Raw genomic sequence first — 20,184 nt, 5'->3', positions numbered from 1 at the left:
GAGTTGGCAGTGGACTGCCATGGTAGTGGGTCTGACAGGCCGAGCCATACACAGAGCAGTCTCCTCCCCTCTCCAGCCCGGCCTATATTAACTCTCCATGGAGCTCCACCTCACAACCAGAGGCACATGGAGTAGGACAACACAACACAACACAACACAACACAGGCTCTGAGAACACACACACACACACACACACACACACACTGACTCACAGGGAGATACTCACCTCTGTTCTGGTCCTGGACTACATTCAAACATCTCCTCCTGTCTGCATGTGGGAATAGCACTGTTTTTGGATATACCTTTGCCTGTGCCATGGAGGATTCCAGCCATGGTAAGAGAGTGTGTGAAGTGTGTGTGTGCGCGCCTGTGTGTGTGTGTGTGTGTGTGTGTGTGTGTGTGTGTGTGTGTGTGTGTGTGATTATTACTATATCAGCAAACAGACATCGGTAAACAGTAGGGATGCCAATTTTAGTCAATTTCCTAGTCATGTACTCACGTTAACGATCAATTGACTTTGAAAATAGAAAATGCGGGTTTTTAACACCTGTCTTAACTTTAGGCCTACTCAACAAGTTCATCAACCAAGTCAACTCATGCTGTATTATTCAACATTGTATTACGACGTTTACAATGAATAGCCATTGTCATTATTTGGCTTTATTTTTCTTCGGTATAAGCGATGAACGTTAAATTGCGCCCTTGTCGTGGTAAATAATTTCAGCAAAAAAGAAGAAGCACATAGCCTGCATTGTTGATTAAACAGTTAATATGTTTTGTTGGTCTATCAAATTCTTAACAATCAATTGATTCATCGATAATCGATTAATAATCAGCATCCCTAGTAAACAGCATGCGTGTGAACGCGTCCAGTCGTAACACTACAGGAACACGTTGTGCTCTGCGTTGCAACAGTGCAGTGTTTTCTCTTTGAACCACAGAGCGTTACTGTAACACAAGACTCAGTAGTAACAGTAACAGGCTGTAACAGACACTATTCTAATCTCCACTAAATGACTGAGACAAGCCACACTTGAGTTTTTACTTGAGTTTAAAAAGAGTTTTAAACAGTGTTGAGGGTAACTCATTACAAAAGTAACATATTACATGTAATATATTACTTTTAGCAGTAACTCAGTAATATAACTTATTACTTATAGGATTTCAGTAATATTATACCAGTTACTTTGTCAAGTAACTCAAGTTACAAATTGAGTTATATATATTTTTTAATCAAAGCACATACCGGTATTTAAATAAAGATACAATCATTTCAGAATCAAACTGTGTGTTATGAAAATAACCACTATAGATGACAATAACAAAGGAAAAGAATAACATTTAGAATTTTGGATTGTTTACACTGACTTCAAGACGGTTGAAATTATTTTTCGGGATGGTCCCGGAGCAGTGATGTCATGCAAAAGTAGTGTAATAAGTAACGAGCTACTCTACACAGACAGTAATATTGTAAAGTAACTTATTACTTTCAAATAAAAGTAACTAGTAATATGTAGTATATTACATTTAGAAAGTAACTTGCCCAACACACTGCATTTAAAGGAGTAGGTTAAGGCCTGCTGCAGTTTTTTCTCATTTCATTCACCAGATATCACAGAATATCTTCAAGAATTTCACGATGCAAAGTTGCCGTTGTTGTGCTGATCCATGCACGTATGGTTCTCTCAAGCCATAACTCCAGCTGATCCATGCACGTATGGTTCTCTCAAGCCATAACTCCAGCTGATCCATGCACGTATGGTTCTCTCAAGCCATAACTCCAGCAGTGATCCATGCACGTATGGTTCTCTCAAGCCATAACTCCAGCAGTGATCCATGCACGTATGGTTCTCTCAAGCCATAACTCCAGCAGCAGCTCCATGCACGTATGGTTCTCTCAAGCCATAACTCCAGCAGCAGCTCCATGCACGTATGGTTCTCTCAAGCCATAACTCCAGCAGCAGCAGCGTGACACACTGCACCTAACCTGACTCTTATATAAGTGTGAGAGGCTGGTTCGTCAACAGTCAGTGGGCCATAACATGCCGAGAGGGACTTATCTCTTGTTTTGTCCCCTGAGTGATAAGGAGAGATACACCACTTCTCCTTTTGTCCCACATCCATTCATAGTTAGGAGAGGGCAAAGAGCAGGAATGGGGTCAGAGTGTCCTGAGAAAACTTTTTTTTTTTAATAGTGTAGATTTAATAACAAGCTATCAATGACTCCTGTCTGTTTCCTGCATGAAGCTGTTGGAATGGAGTGAGCCCAGTGATAATGCAAACAATAATAACAGGGATATCAAAGCGTTTTCCCACAGTTAACGATTGGGAAATAGTGCCCTTGAGCTCCACCAGCTGGAGGGAGGCTGCTCTGTAGCTGCCCGTGACCTATGACCTCCCTGTGGTGAGGAGGGGATCAGGAAAGTATCACATTATTTACAAAACAACATTGTACAATATCAAGTGCATTATCAATGTCAAATAAGTCTCACTCGCTGATTCCCATTCGATTAAGAAAATAGACAGAAATACTTTGAGAAAGTGGGATGTGTCCTCGAAGGTGCTGCATGCTTCCCCCATGAATAAAGATCATATCCCTCGGCGTCGCCTCCTCATGAAAGTTTGGACCAATGGGCATCAAGTTGCACTGATTGATAATGATGACATCTGTCTCCCTCTCTCACTCTGTTTACCATTAGCCTATACATCAAAGAATAGCCTATGAATGTTACTATACAAATATACAAATATTACAGCAGTCCCTACTCACGCACGCACGTGCACACACACACACACGCGCGCGTACACGCGTACACACACACACACACACACACACACATACACACACACACACACACACACACACACACACACACGCGTACACGCGTACACACACACACATACACACACCAGGGATGCAAAGTCATGGAAAGCGAAAAAGGTGACAGATACCAGGGCAGACTGCCTCAGTCTCTCCTCCCTCTCCTCTCCTCGACAGACAACTGGATTTATGACATCACTGATGACATCACCACTGGGATTTATGACATCACTGATGATGTCATCAGTGGATTTATGACATCACTGATGACATCATCACTGGGATTTATGACATCACTGATGACATCATCACTGGGATTTATGACATCACTGATGACATCATCACTGGGACAGACATCACTGATGACATCATCACTGGGATTTATGACATCACTGATGACATCATCACTGGGACAGACATCACTGGGATTTATGACATCACTGATGATGTCATCAGTTGGACAGACAGACAGACAGACAGACAGACAGACAGACAGACAGACAGACAGACAGACAGACAGAGCCATAGCTCCCATTTATATACTGATGATGATGATTGCCCAATATGCTCAAAAGCTGTATACCCTCAATCCCCTCCATCAAGGCCCACAGACCACAGAGTGTTATTGTCATTTCCAAATGTATAGGCCTATGCCATCACACATCCATAAATGAAATAAAAACTATTATTTTAATAGTAAGAACTCTGAAGAATCATCCATGAAATAAAGTGGTTCTAATATGTGCTATTGTGGGCACCCTGGCTCACTTCGAATCCCTCCCTTATCTGATACATCCCTGCTGGTTCATTTAGACACGTGTCTACTCGGCGTTCTTTTACGCAGCAGTTCGCTTCTCAAGCCATGCAGGTTGTTGTCGCATTTCTCATCGCCGTCCCGGAGAGCCCATCCCGGCCCGTTACAGGCATCTGCAGTGCATTCCCCAGCGGCACATCGATCCTCACATGGCCTGCTGCTGATGCTGATGTAGGCTATTAGAGGCTCGTCTGCTGCCTGCGCCCTGCAAACCCATTCAGTCACACAGTCTGACGGATCCGAGCGAGCTGCACAAATACAAACCAAGTGATCTCTGATTTATTTCAACCATTCTGAGCCTCTCATTTGGGGGAGATGTGTAGGAGTGTGATGGTGACGTCTCAGTGGAGATATATCCGCCGTTGATGCAGCCTAAAAAGAGGGAAACAGACGTGCGCATCCTGATCCCAGACATGGACTTTACATCCACCAGGCGCCGCATGCAGTGAGATGTTTCGACCAACCTGAAAACAACACTGTTATGCCTTCAGAGCGAAAACTAAAGGGAAAACAATCGCATCCGGATAACGACGACATGCCTGTCTGCAACGACGAAGCCTGCAAACAACACGCGTAATGTAAATAATTGATTGAGTTAAAAGATTGCATATGGGACCAGGGCCGTAGCCAGGGTTCCGAAATAGGGGAGGTCCAGCAAGGGGAGGCGGATTCGGCGGCGCCAAAAAAATTGAGCTTTTTTTTTCCCCTTTTTAAGCCATATTTAGAGTAATATATCATTTTAAATCAACATTAGGATTATACTGTTGTGATGTCATTATTCAGTATATTCTCTTTCATGTCACCACCTGCTCAGCTCTCATTTGGGGCGTTTGAAGCTCAATTTGGGCCGTTTGTAGCCCAATTTGGGCCGTTTGAAGCCAGATTTGGGCCGTTTGAAGCCCTATTTGGGTCGTTTAAAGCCAGATTTGGGCCGTTTGAAGCCTGATTTGGGCCATTTGAAGCCCAATTTGGGCCAAGTCCAATTTTACAATGAGATGCACCCACTTTAAACCTGAATAAAGTAATAAACCCACTAGTAAACCAGTAGGCGGCGCCTGGCCTGCTGTTCAGTGAGTGGCCTGGCCTGGCCTGCAAAAAAAAAAAAAAAAAAAAAAAAAATTTTTTTTTTTTTTTTTTTTTGGCAGGCTGAAATATTAGGGGAGGTCCGGACCTCCCCTTTCTCATAGCTAGCTACGGCCCTGTATGGGACAATTAAATGCTAGAATAGCTGTGCAGAATATAACTTATTTAACGCCTCTGGAGGCCAGCAGAGGACGCTCAGTCAGACTACGCCACAGATTTAGACAGGAACATTAAAAAAAATAACCTGAAAATAGAAGAGACAAAAAATATCCTACTACAGCATATCTTGTAACATAATTATATTTTGTGAGTAGCCTATTTTCAGTGCTAATTTGAATGCTGCATACAGTGCATAGCCCTAACCCTAACCCTATTCTTAATTTCTTATATCGCAGAAATAAGCATAGCAATTAATTGAATTTGTTTCCCACGCCCTATCAGCCTTTCACTGGGTTGCTATGAAAAAAATGAAACCCAATTAGGCTATTATTATTAGCCTATTATCATTAGTAGGCCAGTAGGCCTAGTGGTGGTGTGTTATTACTATTTATATTCGCATTATTCGTATCTAGTTGTTGTTGTAGTGAGACTCAGACTACCATTCTACCATTGCATATTTTGAATCTACTGTCCGTCTCAAATTATGTTCCGCCTTCACCGTTTTGAATGGCTCTTGCTGCCTTCAAGTGCTCCTCGTAATCCTCCAGAGGTGGTTAAATGTCCGTAGCCTATTCAAGTGCGTTCAGTTGGAAATAAGCACAAATCTCGCCTGCTACAAAAAAGTCGCTTTTTAGTGGTTATTATCTTAGATCAAGCAGCACAGAACGAGTTAGGCTAGCCTACTTGATACTGCAGCGTGAAGTGAAGAGGGGGACTATAGAGTGACATATACCAATATGAATCGAACAATATGAATCATGCATATGTAACGGGGTTGTGTAGGTACTTGCAGCAACCCATGTTAAGGGCTTGTCCAGGGGTGGATTCGAACTGCCGACCCTCGGCTTGGGAGTCCAACATGTTAACCGCAACACCAAGAGAGGCTCCCTAATATGAAATCTGACTCTGTTATGGATTGATAATATCTGAATCAAATATGGATTAAGGGTAGCCAATGTGTCCTCCTGGTCACTGCACTATAATAGTGCTTCCTTTGGTCGGTCGGGGCACCTGTTCGGCGGAGGGGAACTGGGGGAATAGCATGATCCTCCCACGCGCTACGTCCTGCTGGATAAACTCCTTGCCATGCTCACATAGGTGAAAAGAAGCGGCTGCCGACTGCACGTGTATCGGAGGAAGCATGTGCTAGTCTACAGTGTAGTAGTAGGGGGATACCCGTTGTAATGTTTGATGTCACTGGTCACAAACATTTAATGTTGAAAACCGGAACCGGATATAGTACAACATACATGTATACAAGATGGCGGTGATGATGACAATAAACCCAGACAGTGAAGCTCCTGATATTGCGTGTGCCTAGAGTTATTATTACAAGTAGACAGACAGTCACAACACCCGTGACATCCAACGAGCTGAATAATAATAGACTACCAGTATTCTCAGTCAGGAATGGCATTGTTATGATACCACTTCACGTGTCCTTACACCGTAGTGGTGATAGTTCCCACGGGCCATGAAGGCAGCATCTGACGCAAACACACTCGCTGCTGCCCAGCCTGCTCTCCTCTCCTCTCCTCTGTGACTGAATGGCGCTTGCAACAGATCCGCAGGGCAGGGAGAGCGGAGCGCACTGACAAACCTCGTCTGGGTTTGATTTACCAACAAATAATCTGATGCGACGGATGAGAAGTGTAAGTGAATTCTCTAACACGTTGGATTATGTCACCAGTGTGAGTCTTGGCACTGTCGTTTTTAAGGCACATTGAGAGGTTTTGACTGAGGTGGGCTTTGTGCTGTGGGGAGAAGCACCACGTAGTCAGGATCGTTAGCTGAGCTGCTAGCCTTCACGGCAACAACGACTCCTTTGTTCGTGTCATCTCATCGGGTTTCAGAAGAACGTTACGCGAGTTCGTTCCTTATTAATACGCAATGTGTAAATGTGACCGTTGGTATCAGGTTGTTGTGTGTTCGTTCGTTCCCGGGGCGGCTGGTTGTCTTGACACATTTAAACCTAAGCTAGAGAGGTAACGTTAGGTCGGGTTAAGCTAGCTTGTCGGTAATGTTACTCCTCCATTCCGGGGTCTCTCTCTCTCAGACCCGGGGATGGTAGCAGCATTAGCTGTAAAGAACCGCTTGTTTTTCTCTCTTCCTTCATGTTTGACACCTGCACTGTCTGTCTTGCTCATGTATCTGAATTCTTATCCGACCTCTCGCTTAACGTTATCTCTCACATTTTCATCGATACTCCACAAACCGGACGGACAAGCGCCTAAACCCGGGCGGGGGAGGGGTTCATTTCCATCACGATACTAGCGTAGATAAAATCATAATAATTCACATTTCTACCCAAAGCGGTGGATTGCTGCTTCGGTCATTTTGTTGTTGTTTTTGTGGGTCCCCCCTTATTGTATTTCAGCTGAAATCAGGTTGACTGGTGGGTTTTGTCCCAGAGAGAGTAGTAACGTGTGTATCGTTGGCCACATGTCATGGTTTCAGAATCAGACTCAGTGACCCTGTTATCTGTTCTATTTGTAGTTATCTTGAGATTCTGACAACATTGTGTCTATCAAGTTTCATGGGAAAAGAAGAATACTTTGTTAGATATTCAAATTGGAGGGGAAACAATGTGAAAAGGAAACTGTTAACTGATATCGATCACTTTTTGATCGATTTATTTATACTATTTTTTTCTTGTTCTTTTTCTCTTTTTCAGGTTATGCCCAAATAAAATGGAGGATAGCTTTGATTGCGACTGTGGCGAGCTTGAGCCACCGGATCATTGAGGGTGAATCACTTTGAAGACTCAAGGCCAGACTCATTTCACATCAGATCAGGTGAATTAACAGGAAAAAACATAAAAATAAAAACAAAACAAATGGTATGAAGCTGCTCAGGACCAGTCATACACTGAATGTATCTGCACTGTGAGGATGCAACTAGATGCTTTTAGGGTTTCACACACGACTTCAGTGCTTTTAAATTGGCGTCCAAGTCCATTCCATTGCAGTCTTTAAAACACTAGTCAAGCAAGAGCGGTTGAGTTGAAGAAGCCCCACAATTCCACTTTGAAATTGACCCTTTACACAAGATGTCAAGACACTTTGGCTTAGTGCCCCACATTTGACAGTTGGGGCTATTCAGGGGGAAATCAGTAGTTCTCTGTACAGGGGTAAGTCAGAGCGCCCTCCACAGGAGCGGGAGAATCCATCAGATAAATCCCTCTCGTCAGCGCGACATCGGCCTTGACCACAGGCCAGATCGTCAACGTCAGAGACAGCCAGACGGTGAATCGGAAGCTCGCTGTTGAAAGCCAGCCGGGCGCTCATCATGGCCGAGAAGTTTGAGTCGTTGATGAACATCCATGGCTTTGACCTGGGCCCTCGCTACATGGATCTGAAGCCTCTGGGCTACGGCGGGAACGGCCTGGTGTTCTCCGCGGTCGACACGGACTGTGACAAGCGTGCGGCGGTGAAGAAGATCGTCTTGACGGACCCCCAGAGCGTGAAGCATGCCCTCCGGGAAATCAAGATCATCAGACGCCTCGACCATGAAAACATTGTTAAGGTAGGATGCAAATTAAAATCGAATGTCTGCCTTCTCATTCAATGAAATAAGAATATTTGTCCCATTATTCTGGATTTGTCAGATGTCAAATAAATCAAACCAATAAACAGCACATAATGAGCAGGTGGACATAGGCTATAAACATGCAGAATACAGTATATTTTATAGAGAGAGAGAATATAAAATAATTATTTGACGTTGCACAAGTAAGATGCTTCCAATCCCTTTGTTCTTTGATATATATTTTTTATGATGATCACTTATTGACCCCCCAGTTCTCGGTCTGTCCTGTCTTTCCAGGTGTTTGACACCATGGGGCCCTGCGGTCGCCGGGTGACAGAGGACGTGGTCTCCCTGACGGAGGTCAACTCCGTCTACATCGTGCAGGAGTACATGGAGACGGACCTGTGTCAGCTGCTGGAGCGGAGCCTCCTGTCCGAGGGCCACGCCCGGCTCTTCATGTACCAGGTCCTCCGCGGCCTCAAGTACATCCACTCTGCCAACGTGATGCACCGCGACCTTAAGCCAGCCAACCTGTTCGTCAACACAGAGGACCTGGTGCTCAAGATCGGAGACTTTGGCCTGGCTCGCATCATGGACCCACACTACTCTCACAAGGTAGGATCATCAAACTGCGTTCGCTCCTCGTAGTCCTGCCGCTAAATGTGATTCTAGGAAGTGTTGTCGAGGTTGAAACGGCGTCACTCGAGCTCCAGGACAGAGCCAAACATGGCCCTTGTTTTGCGCACTTCGTGCCGGGGGATGAGCGTTTTGTTGCCTTGTTTTGTTGATGCCTCCGTTACTGCCCAGAAACGCAGTCTCTGCTGCTCCCCAGGGTGATGCAAGTTCCCTCCCCTGCAGGAAGTCAACACCAAGGGGATGTGGTTCCTTGAAGTCACGCCTCTCATTTCCCTTCCCGGGAGAACTGTGGCCCGTTGAAAAGGAACTTATTGTTTCCATTTAGCAGGAGGCCATCATCATCCTGTCCTTGAGCCTGTGAACTTGTAGAGTCGAGAAACGCCTTCCTTAAAAATAGGTCACGGAGAAGGAAGGTTGTGTTATTTTGGATTGTGTTGGTTTGGCTGTGTCTCGCAATGGATGACGGCTATAATGTAAACCTGGGCAGATAAAGACGGATACGTGCATAACGGATAGACAATTACCATCTCTATAAACTTTTACTCCAAGCTGTAAGAAGTCTGCTTTTGATCTCTTTTAGCATGGTTATGGATCACCCAGTGTATGTATGTCCCCATCGTCATATAAAGGCATGATGACATTGCAGTCAGAGGCCATATATGATGGTGTGGGTATTCCAGTCGAAGGCCATATGGTGTGTGTGTGTGTGTGTGTGTGTGTGTGTGTGAGAGAGAGAGAAAATCTAGGTTGGGCACTCCCCCCCTGCCCCCCTCCTGCCCCACTCTCTAGCTACACGTGCCTCAGATTAGTCACGACCCAGTCTGAAGTGGGCTCTCTCTCGTGACGTGGGATCCTGCAGGTTATTCATAGCTACTCATTGTTTTTTCCGTCCTCGTCGGCTCACCTTTCAAGCGTTGACTTGATATTTGTGATGTGACTCATAAGAACTCAGGTGTTGAGACTTAAAGGAACACTCCGCCCATTTTCAACCAGCTTTGTATCATTAGAACATCAGTAGTCTATCAGAAAACTGTAAACTGTTTTGAAGTCTGTCATTTAATTTGACAGTTATTGAGTGGTAAAGTGTGGACCAGTGACATCACTGGTCCACACTAACTCAAATTAATAACTCATTAACTCAAATCAACTCTCAATAACTGTCAAACTAGATGAATGATGAATAGTTTGACAGTTATTGAGAGTTGATTTGAGTTAATGAGTTATTCATTTGAGTTAGTGTGGACCAGTGATGTCACTGGTCCACACTTTAACACTCAATAACTGTCAAATTAAATGACAGACTTCAAAACCGTGTACAGTTTTCTGATATACTACTGATGTTCTAATGATACAAAGCTGGTTGAAAATGGGTGGAGTGTTCCTTTAATTCTGATATGACTCATAAGAACTCAGGTCTAGAGAGTTTTGTTCTGATATGACTCGTAAGAACTCGGGGTCTAGAGACCTATGACTGGTTCAATAGTAAGAGGAAGGAGGTGAGCTCAGCGATGCCGGGAAAAGAAGTGACTGAGAGTTTCTCACACAGTTCAGTCACTGTATCCTCCCCACAGTTACTGCACTCCTCCCCACAGTTACTGCACTCCTCCCCACAGTTACTGTATCCTCCCCACAGTTACTGTATCCTCCCCACAGTTACTGCACTCCTCCCCACAGTTACTGCACTCCTCCCCACAGTCACTGTATCCTCCCCACAGTTACTGCACTCCTCCCCACAGTTACTGCACTCCTCCCCACAGTTACTGCACTCCTCCCCTGTTCATGTGCAAGCTTTGCTGTGTGGGTGACTGAGATCAGCTCAACTGTCTTTACTAACTGCTGTAGCCATGGTATGATATGTACGTATATACATGTGTGTGTTAGCTGCTATTTCTGTGTGTGTGTGTGTGTGTGTGTGTGTGTGTGTGTGTGTGTGTAACCTAGTTGTGTGGATAGGCATATGCGTCTCTGCTGTTAGGTTGTATCTGTATGTAGACTTTATCTTATCACCTCCCCCAGTGTTGCTATTTCTTGTGTGTTTCTCTCCTGATGACGGTAGTGAAGTGGTGTTATGGGGGGATCGGGGGGCACCGTCTGCTTGCCTCTGCAGAATGAGGCTGCAGCTGAGTGGCCTGTTAGCAACAAACCTGTAGCCTCCACACAGCCGTAAGGTGTGTGACTGTTAGCAACAAACCTGTAGCCTCCACACAGCCGTAAGGTGTGCGACTGTTAGCAACAAACCTGTAGCCTCCACACAGCCGTAAGGTGTGCGACTGTTAGCAACAAACCTGTAGCCTCCACACAGCCCGTAAGGTGTGCGACTGTGCGTGGAGGTGTCAAAAAACCCACTTGGCCGTCTGTGTTGGCAGAACTGCTGGGGGGCAAATTTGCTTTTACAACCACTCTCTCCCCGTGGAGCAGGCCGGGCGAGCAAGAGCAGCTGGGTTGTTGGGAGCTGCTATTTGAATAGTGTCTAAATAAAGAAGGAGGGCTCTTCACCAGCGAGCCTCGGTCTCTGGCATTACTTTTAATAACGTGCAATCTAAACATGTGCATCAGTGATAATAGCATTGTTTCAATAACGTGCAATCTAAACATGTGCATCAGTGATATAGCATTGTTTCAATAACGTGCAATCTAAATATGTGCATCAGTGATATAGCATTGTTTCAATAACGTGCAATCTAAACATGTACATCAGTGATAATAGCATTGTTTCAATAACGTGCAATCTAAATATGTGCATCAGTGATAATAGCATTGTTTCAATAACGTGCAATCTAAACATGTGCATCAGTGATAATAGCATTGTTTCAATAATGTGCAATCTAAATATGTGCATCAGTGATAATAGCATTGTTTCAATAACGTGCAATCTAAACATGTGCATCAGTGATAATAGCATTGTTTCAATAACGTGCAATCTAAATATGTGCATCAGTGATAATAGCATTGTTTCAATAACGTGCAATCTAAATATGTGCATCAGTGATAATAACATTGTTTCAATAACGTGCAATCTAAACATGTGCATCAGTGATAATAGCATTGTTTCAATAACGTGCAAATCTAAATATGTGCATCAGTGATATAGCATTGTTTCAATAACGTGCAATCTAAATATGTGCATCAGTGATAATAACATTGTTTCAATAACGTGCAATCTAAATATGTGCATCAGTGATAATAGCATTGTTTCAATAACGTGCAAATCTAAATATGTGCATCAGTGATATAGCATTGTTTCAATAACGTGCAATCTAAACATGTGCATCAGTGATAATAGCATTGTTTCAATAACGTGCAATCTAAACATGTGCATCAGTGATAATAGCATTGTTTCAATAACGTGCAAATCTAAATATGTGCATCAGTGATATAACATTGTTTCAATAACGTGCAATCTAAATATGTGCATCAGTGATAATAACATTGTTTCAATAACGTGCAATCTAAATATGTGCATCAGTGATAATAGCATTGTTTCAATAACGTGCAATCTAAACGTGTGCATCAGTGATAATAGCATTGTTTCAATAACGTGCAATCTAAATATGTGCATCAGTGATAATAGCATTGTTTCAATAACGTGCAATCTAAATATGTGCATCAGTGATAATAGCATTGTTTCAATAACGTGCAATCTAAACATGTGCATCAGTGATAATAGCATTGTTTCAATAACGTGCAATCTAAACATGTGCATCAGTGATAATAGCATTGTTTCAATAACGTGCAATCTAAACATGTGCATCAGTGATATAGCATTGTTTCAATAACGTGCAATCTAAACATGTGCATCAGTGATATAGCATTGTTTCAATAACGTGCAATCTAAACATGTGCATCAGTGATATAGCATTGTTTCAATAACGTGCAATCTAAATATGTGCATCAGTGATATAGCATTGTTTCAATAACGTGCAATCTAAACATGTGCATAAGTGATATAGCATTGTTTCAATGACGTGCAATCTAAACATGTGCATCAGTGATAATAGCATTGTTTCAATGACGTGCAATCTAAACATGTGCATCAGTGATAATAGCATTGTTTCAATAACGTGCAATCTAAACATGTGCATCAGTGATAATAGCATTGTTTCAATAACGTGCAATCTAAACATGTGCATCAGTGATAATAGCATTGTTTCAATAACGTGCAATCTAAATATGTGCATCAGTGATAATAGCATTGTTTCAATAATGTGCAATCTAAACATGTGCATCAGTGATAATAGCATTGTTTCAATAACGTGCAATCTAAACATGTGCATCAGTGATAATAGCATTGTTTCAATAACATGCAATCTAAACATGTGCATCAGTGATAATAGCATTGTTTCAATAACGTGCAATCTAAATATGTGCATCAGTGATAATAGCATTGTTTCAATAACGTGCAATCTAAATATGTGCATCAGTGATAATAGCATTGTTTCAATAACGTGCAATCTAAACATGTGCAGTTTTTTCACCCCTCATAACAACAGTTAGTTGGGTAACTTGGGCTAATGAAAATATAATCCACACTGCTATCAGAAAATAGTGATTCCGGTTCTGATTCTGCTTGGCTTCGTCGCGTGTTTGATGAAGCTTGTTGTCTTGAGAGTGTGTGCTAGCAGCTAGGTTGCCATTGTGCTGCTGTGTCCACGGGCTGCTTTCTGTCTGAACCTCCTGGAAAGAACCTCTTGGTGGCCCGGGATCAAGAATGACAGGAATTCCTGTGTGCAGTGATCCTCCCACTTCTCCACTCCTGCTTTCTCCCTCTTTTTCCCAGCCAGCGCTTTGTGTTGCCGTGGGAACACCAGGCCTTATCTGAAGCTGGTGTGTGAAGCCCCGTGTTAACGTTTGGCTGTAGGATTAACCTTGGAAGGAACCGTGTGGATCAAATGCTAGGTGTTAGCTCACTGCTAGCTCACCCGTTTAGCGTTAGCATGTGTTTTACTGGAGTTGAGCCTTGGTTTTAAACACCACATGGTCGAAGCTGTAAACAACTCTAGGATACTAGTGTGACAAAGTTAGCCTGCCTTAAGTTGAGCGATATCGCGTCTGCTCCGAGTAGCAACACAACACAAGCATCGCTTCTATTTTGAAGGTGAAATGCAATTCGTCGTCCGAATTAACACCAAAGGATTAAATTCTGCTTTGGATCAGAGTCTTGTTTGTTGAAATGGAGGCTTGATGGAGCAGGCTGGCCTACATGTGGGAAAGCTTGCAGAGAATGGCCTATTTTGGATGTAATCGTGAATTGAAGCAGATGTGCCGAAAGGTAAACATTGCCCACTCTGGGATAGCGATGTTCCCGCCTGCTCTTTGGCTCAGTAGAAGAAGCAGCGATGTTCCCGCCTGCTCTTTGGCTCAGTAGAAGAAGCAGAGATGTTCCCGCCTGCTCTTTGGCTCAGTAGAAGAAGCAGAGAGAATGTTCCCGCCTGCTCTTTGGCTCAGTAGAAGAAGCAGCGATGTTCCCGCCTGCTCTTTGGCTCAGTAGAAGAAGCAGAGATGTTCCCACCTGCTCTTTGGCTCAGTAGAAGAAGCAGAGATGTTCCCGCCTGCTCTTTGGCTCAGTAGAAGAAGCAGAGATGTTCCCACCTGCTCTTTGGCTCAGTAGAAGAAGCAGAGAGAATGTTCCCGCCTGCTCTTTGGCTCAGTAGAAGAAGCAGCGATGTTCCCGCCTGCTCTTTGGCTCAGTAGAAGAAGCAGAGATGTTCCCGCCTGCTCTTTGGCTCAGTAGAAGAAGCAGAGATGTTCCCGCCTGCTCTTTGGCTCAGTAGAAGAAGCAGAGAGGCCTGAGACGTTTTGAAGATGGCAGCTTGTGGAAATTCTCTGGAATGTTATAAAGGGAGAGGTGGGGGTGAGCGGGGGGCTTATGGAGTCATGGAGTCATCACACGTGCACCCTGCAACACCACACCAGTCCACTCCACACCACCCCCGCTGGAACTCATACACACACACACACACACACACACACACTGACCCAAATATACAAAGTCCAAAAGATCCAAGAAGAGAAATTAATGTCAGTTATTTTCCTTATTTTCTCAAGGCTCATCTCCTAACGGATCCAACCGTTTTCCTAAGTGATGCTAGTTTAGTTTTCTCTGACTAACTGCTGTCATGCTACTGTGCTTTTCAAGAAGCAGGCAGCTCAGGCAGGGTGAGGGGAAAGAGACCATCAGTGTCATTAAAAAAAAAAAAAAATCTTCCAATAAATCACGTCTGCTCTTTATTGAGCTTTTAATTAATCAAACTAAGGAAAACATATGATTGTAACTTTAGTTTTAATTGAATGATAGAGCTTCACATCTTGGCTGACATTCGACATCCTGAGAACGAACTTTTCAGTTGTTTTTCTTCCATTAGTCTGGACTATCTGGCTATATACATAGCTAAGTCTTTTATCAAAGACAACTCATTCTTTGGAATTGTATTCTTTGAAGGTATATTAGAATAGAACACATTGTTGTCAGTGCTCCTTTATATTTAAAATGCCAAGTAGAGTAACATGGCTGTATTCTCTGCAGGAGATATTTGAGCAGCTGATAGACTTGGGAGCCAGAGATCAGATTCAAATTAACTGCTCGTTCAGTACATCCATTATGTCTTCACCTCAAATGTGCTCAGTCTGTTTTTATGATCCCTCTATATTATATTCCTATGCTTTTCAGCCTGTGTTGTGTGTGTGTGTGTGTGTGGGTGGGTTCAAGCTGTCTTGAAATAGGTTCAGTACCACGGAGGAAACCTAGCATCTAGTCTAGCTTGTATGAAGCAGCTTAGCTTTACTGGCCTTCTTTACCCTGGAGGTGGAGGAGGTGGTGTGACTGTCTGCTCCAGCCTCCTCCACTAAAACTTCCAGTTGCGCGGCTCTGTTGTCTCTGCTAAAGGTCGCTGTCTGTCAGTAACCACAGACAGACACAGCGAGGGAGGGGGGCGCTGTGTGACTCAATAATGTCATCCTGCCCTGCCTGGCCTGGTCTGATCTAGATCAGGTTGGTTATTCAGCCACTGTGCGTTTGACCCCAGCTATTGAAACGACGGCTTGTTCTAAAGCCTGTGTGTGTCTGGTGTCTCTCAAGTTGCCCCAAAAAGTAGTAGTAGCCTAGCCTTGGACTGTTCACTTAAAGCAATGAATGAATCCCAGGCTAGGCTAGGCTAGGCTAGGCTAACTCCAGTCTGTTCAAAGAGTGCTTCAGCACAGAGTCCAGGGTTCACAGAATCTTCCCCCTTATGCAATAAGGCCAGACATTTGTCAAAGTGAACCTAATTGCTACATCTCTGTCGCAACGCTGCGCAAAAGCTGCTTCCTGGTATTTCTCCATGTCGCCCCCTCCTCCCTCACTGCATCAGCAGCAGCATGTCAGTTAGGGCTGTGAATCTTCACTGGCCTCACGATTCGATTCGATTACGATTCAGAGGGCTACGATTCGATTCTATTACGATTATCGATGCATCTCGATGCATCTTAAATCGATGCATCACTTTTTTCCGCAATACATGATTTATTTTTTCTCACTTTCTTTTTTCTCACTGTGTGGCTACTTTTAAAATAAAAGTGCATTTGGAATTGCATTGTATTATGACCCATAATTAAAATAAACAACTGCATGTACTTCCATTATATTTTATTTGATTATAAAAATATATATATATATTTTTTTTAATAATCGATTTTTGACATTTGTGAATCGATGCAGAATCGTGCACGTCCGCATCGCGATGCATCTTATAATCTATTATTTTGGACACCCCTAATGTCAGAGCACTTTCATCCCTGCTGCTCAGAGCTGTGACCTGCATGTCTACGTGTCTGGCTCTAAATAGCTTTTTAGTGCTCTCGATCACTTTACCAGCTACTTGGTAACAGGACGCACCGTGGGTTAGTTGTTATGTTAGAGCAACATTTAGTTGCCTTAACAACTGCTTCCCAGAGGGGGGACGTGGGTTTGGTTACCAGAGGGACGCAGGTTTGGTTACTAGGGCTGGGTATTGGCAAGGACCTCACGATACGATACGTATCACGATACATGGGTCGCGATACGATTGTATCACGATACATTGCGATACAATACATATTGCGATATATTGCAATACTAAAATTTACTCGAAATTAAATAATAGAGTTAAAGATACAACACCACCCAGGTAGTGTAATAATATGTACATCACTTTATACTGATAACTTAGTGGACAAATTGAGTCAAAACTACTGAGTGTTGAGTGTGCTACTGAACACACGGCTGTGCAAAAACATCAATATGGGAAATATTGATACAGTAATCGATTAGGGGTGGGAATCACCAGATGCAGATGCCCGGTGGCCTGGCCTGGCATGGCCTTTTTTTTTTTATATATATATATATCGATACAATATCGTCAGGCAAAATATCGCGATATATTGCCGTATCGATTTTATTGCACAGCCCTATTGGTTACCAGAGGGACGCGGGTTTGAATCTGCATTGGGTGTCATGTATATGTATGTATATATGTATATATGTTAGGGGTGGGGGAAAAAATCGATTCACCTAAGTATCGCGATTTTTAATGTCACGATTTTTTGGATCGATCTTTTATTCCAGAATCGATAATCGCAACAACAACATTTTTTTTTTTTTTTTTTTTTTTTTTTTGGGTGCTTGCAGTCAGGCCACTCACTGAACAGCAGGCCAGGCGCCGCCTACTGGTTTACTAGTGGTTTTATTACTTTATTAGTTAGTCTGAAGTAATAATTACACTTCAGGGTTAAAGTGGGTGCATCTCATTGTAAAATTGGACTTCAAACGGCCTAAATCTGGCTTCAAACGGCCCAAATTGCACGCGCGTCGGCCCATATCGGCCTGGCCTGCTTGGTATCTAATGCCCGGCCTGAATTATGATCCCAGTCTGCCCCTGTTTTTAACTATATCGCCCAGCCCTACTCATGATATATAATATACAGTCTCTAGTGTATGATTCAACTTTTCCCATGTTCTAATCTAGTGCAAAAAAGCAAACAAACTGAAAAAATAAAATAAAAAAATAAACAAAAATCGCAATAAATCGTAATATCGAATCGCAATAATCGTAGAATCGCAATACTTAAGAATCGCAATATAAATCGAATCGGCACCCAAGAATCGTGATAGTATCGAATCGGGAGATAAGTGAATCGCCACAGCCCTAATATATATATATATATATATATATATATATATATATATATATATATATATATATATATATATATATATATATATACATATATTAGGGCTGTGGCGATCTATCACTATACTTGGGTGCCGATTCGATATATATTGCGATTCTACGATTATTGCGATTCGATATTACGATTTATTGTTCCTTTTTCAGTTTGTTTGCTTTTTTACACTAGATTAGAACATGGGAAAAGTTGAATCATACACTAGAGACTGTATATTATATATCATGAGTAGGGCTGGGCGATAGTTAAAAACAGGGGCGGACTGGGATCATAATTCAGGCCGGCATTAGATACCAAGCAGGCCAGGCCGATATGGGCCGACACGCGTGAAATTTGGGCCGTTTGAAGCCCAATTTGGGCCGTTTGAAGCTCAATGTGGGTAGTTTGAAGCCCAATTTGGGCCGTTTGAAGCTCAATTTGGGTCGTTTGAAGCCCAATTTGGGCCGTTTGAAGCCCAATTTGGGCCAAGTCCAATTTTACAATGAGATGCACCCACTTTAACCCTGAAGTGTAATTATTACTTCAGACTAACTAATAAAGTAATAAAACCACTAGTAAACCAGTAGACGACGCCAGGCCTGCTGTTCAGTGAGTGGCCTGACTGCGGGCACCAAAAAAAAAATCGCGAATCGATTTTTTTCTCCCACCCCTAATATATATATATATATATATCTATATATATAGATATATATATATCTATATATATATATAGACCTAAGCATATGCAGCAGTGAGGTGTGCTCTTTGTTTGGACAGCAGGGTAGCATGACATCAGGTATTTGTGGCTAAATTAGGGCCGAAACAGGAGCCGGTCTGAGAGGTGTCTGAGCCAACACACAACACAGTCACACTACCTCTGCATGAGAGAGAGAGAGAGAGTCACACTACCTCTGCATGAGAGAGAGAGAGAGAGAGAGAGTCACACTACCTCTGCATGAGAGAGAGAGAGAGAGTCACACACTACCTCTGCATGAGAGAGAGAGAGAGAGTCACACTACCTCTGCATGAGAGAGAGAGAGAGAGAGAGAGTCACACTACCTCTGCATGAGAGAGAGAGAGAGAGTCACACTACCTCTGCATGAGAGAGAGAGAGAGAGTCACACTACCTCTGCATGAGAGAGAGAGAGAGAGTCACACTACCTCTGCATGAGAGAGAGAGAGAGAGTCACACTACCTCTGCATGAGAGAGAGAGAGAGAGTCATACTACCTCTGCATGAGAGAGAGAGAGAGAGTCACACTACCTCTGCATGAGAGAGAGAGAGAGTCACACTACCTCTGCATGAGAGAGAGAGAGAGTCACACTACCTCTGCATGAGAGAGAGAGAGAGAGTCACACTACCTCTGCATGAGAGAGAGAGAGAGAGAGTCACACTACCTCTGCATGAGAGAGAGAGAGAGTCACACTACCTCTGCATGAGAGAGAGAGTCACACTACCTCTGCCTGAGAGAGAGAGAGAGAGAGAGAGAGTCACACTACCTCTGCATGAGAGAGAGAGAGAGAGAGTCACACTACCTCTGCATGAGAGAGACAATACCTCTGCATGAGAGAGAGAGAGAGAGTCACACTACCTCTGCATGAGAGAGAGAGAGAGAGTCACACTACCTCTGCATGAGAGAGAGAGAGAGTCACACTACCTCTGCATGAGAGAGAGAGTCACACTACCTCTGCATGAGAGAGAGAGAGAGAGTCACACTACCTCTGCATGAGAGAGAGAGAGAGAGAGTCACACTACCTCTGCATGAGAGAGAGAGAGTCACACTACCTCTGCATGAGAGAGAGAGAGAGAGTCACACTACCTCTGCATGAGAGAGAGAGAGAGAGAGTCACACTACCTCTGCATGAGAGAGAGAGAGAGAGTCACACTACCTCTGCATGAGAGAGAGAGAGAGAGTCACACTACCTCTGCATGAGAGAGAGAGAGTCACACTACCTCTGCATGAGAG

At 43.4% G+C, this 20,184-nt stretch overlaps 1 protein-coding gene across 2 annotated transcripts in view; it reads left to right on the top strand.

Annotated features, from left to right (window-relative positions):
- Positions 1-211: 211 nt before the first annotated feature.
- mapk6 (mitogen-activated protein kinase 6) overlaps positions 212-20,184 on the top strand; it is a 33,615-nt gene continuing 13,642 nt past the window's right edge. Inside the window, exons 1-3 of one of the 2 annotated variants that reach the window (XM_083652631.1) lie at positions 212-334; positions 7,552-8,402; positions 8,703-9,020. In XM_083652631.1, the coding sequence (XP_083508757.1) occupies positions 8,166-8,402; positions 8,703-9,020 (555 nt within the window). In that variant the 5' untranslated portion in view covers positions 212-334; positions 7,552-8,165. Of the gene's footprint in view, positions 335-6,434; positions 6,530-7,551; positions 8,403-8,702; positions 9,021-20,184 lie in introns of those variants that run through there. The other variant, XM_083652630.1, reaches the window with a different exon arrangement.

Source organism: Poromitra crassiceps (assembly GCF_964638095.1).
Source record: "Poromitra crassiceps genome assembly, chromosome: 16".
Lineage (NCBI taxonomy): Eukaryota > Metazoa > Chordata > Actinopteri > Beryciformes > Melamphaidae > Poromitra > Poromitra crassiceps.
The sequence above is the reverse complement of the archived record's forward strand: the minus strand, read 5'-3'. Positions and strand labels throughout refer to the sequence as shown.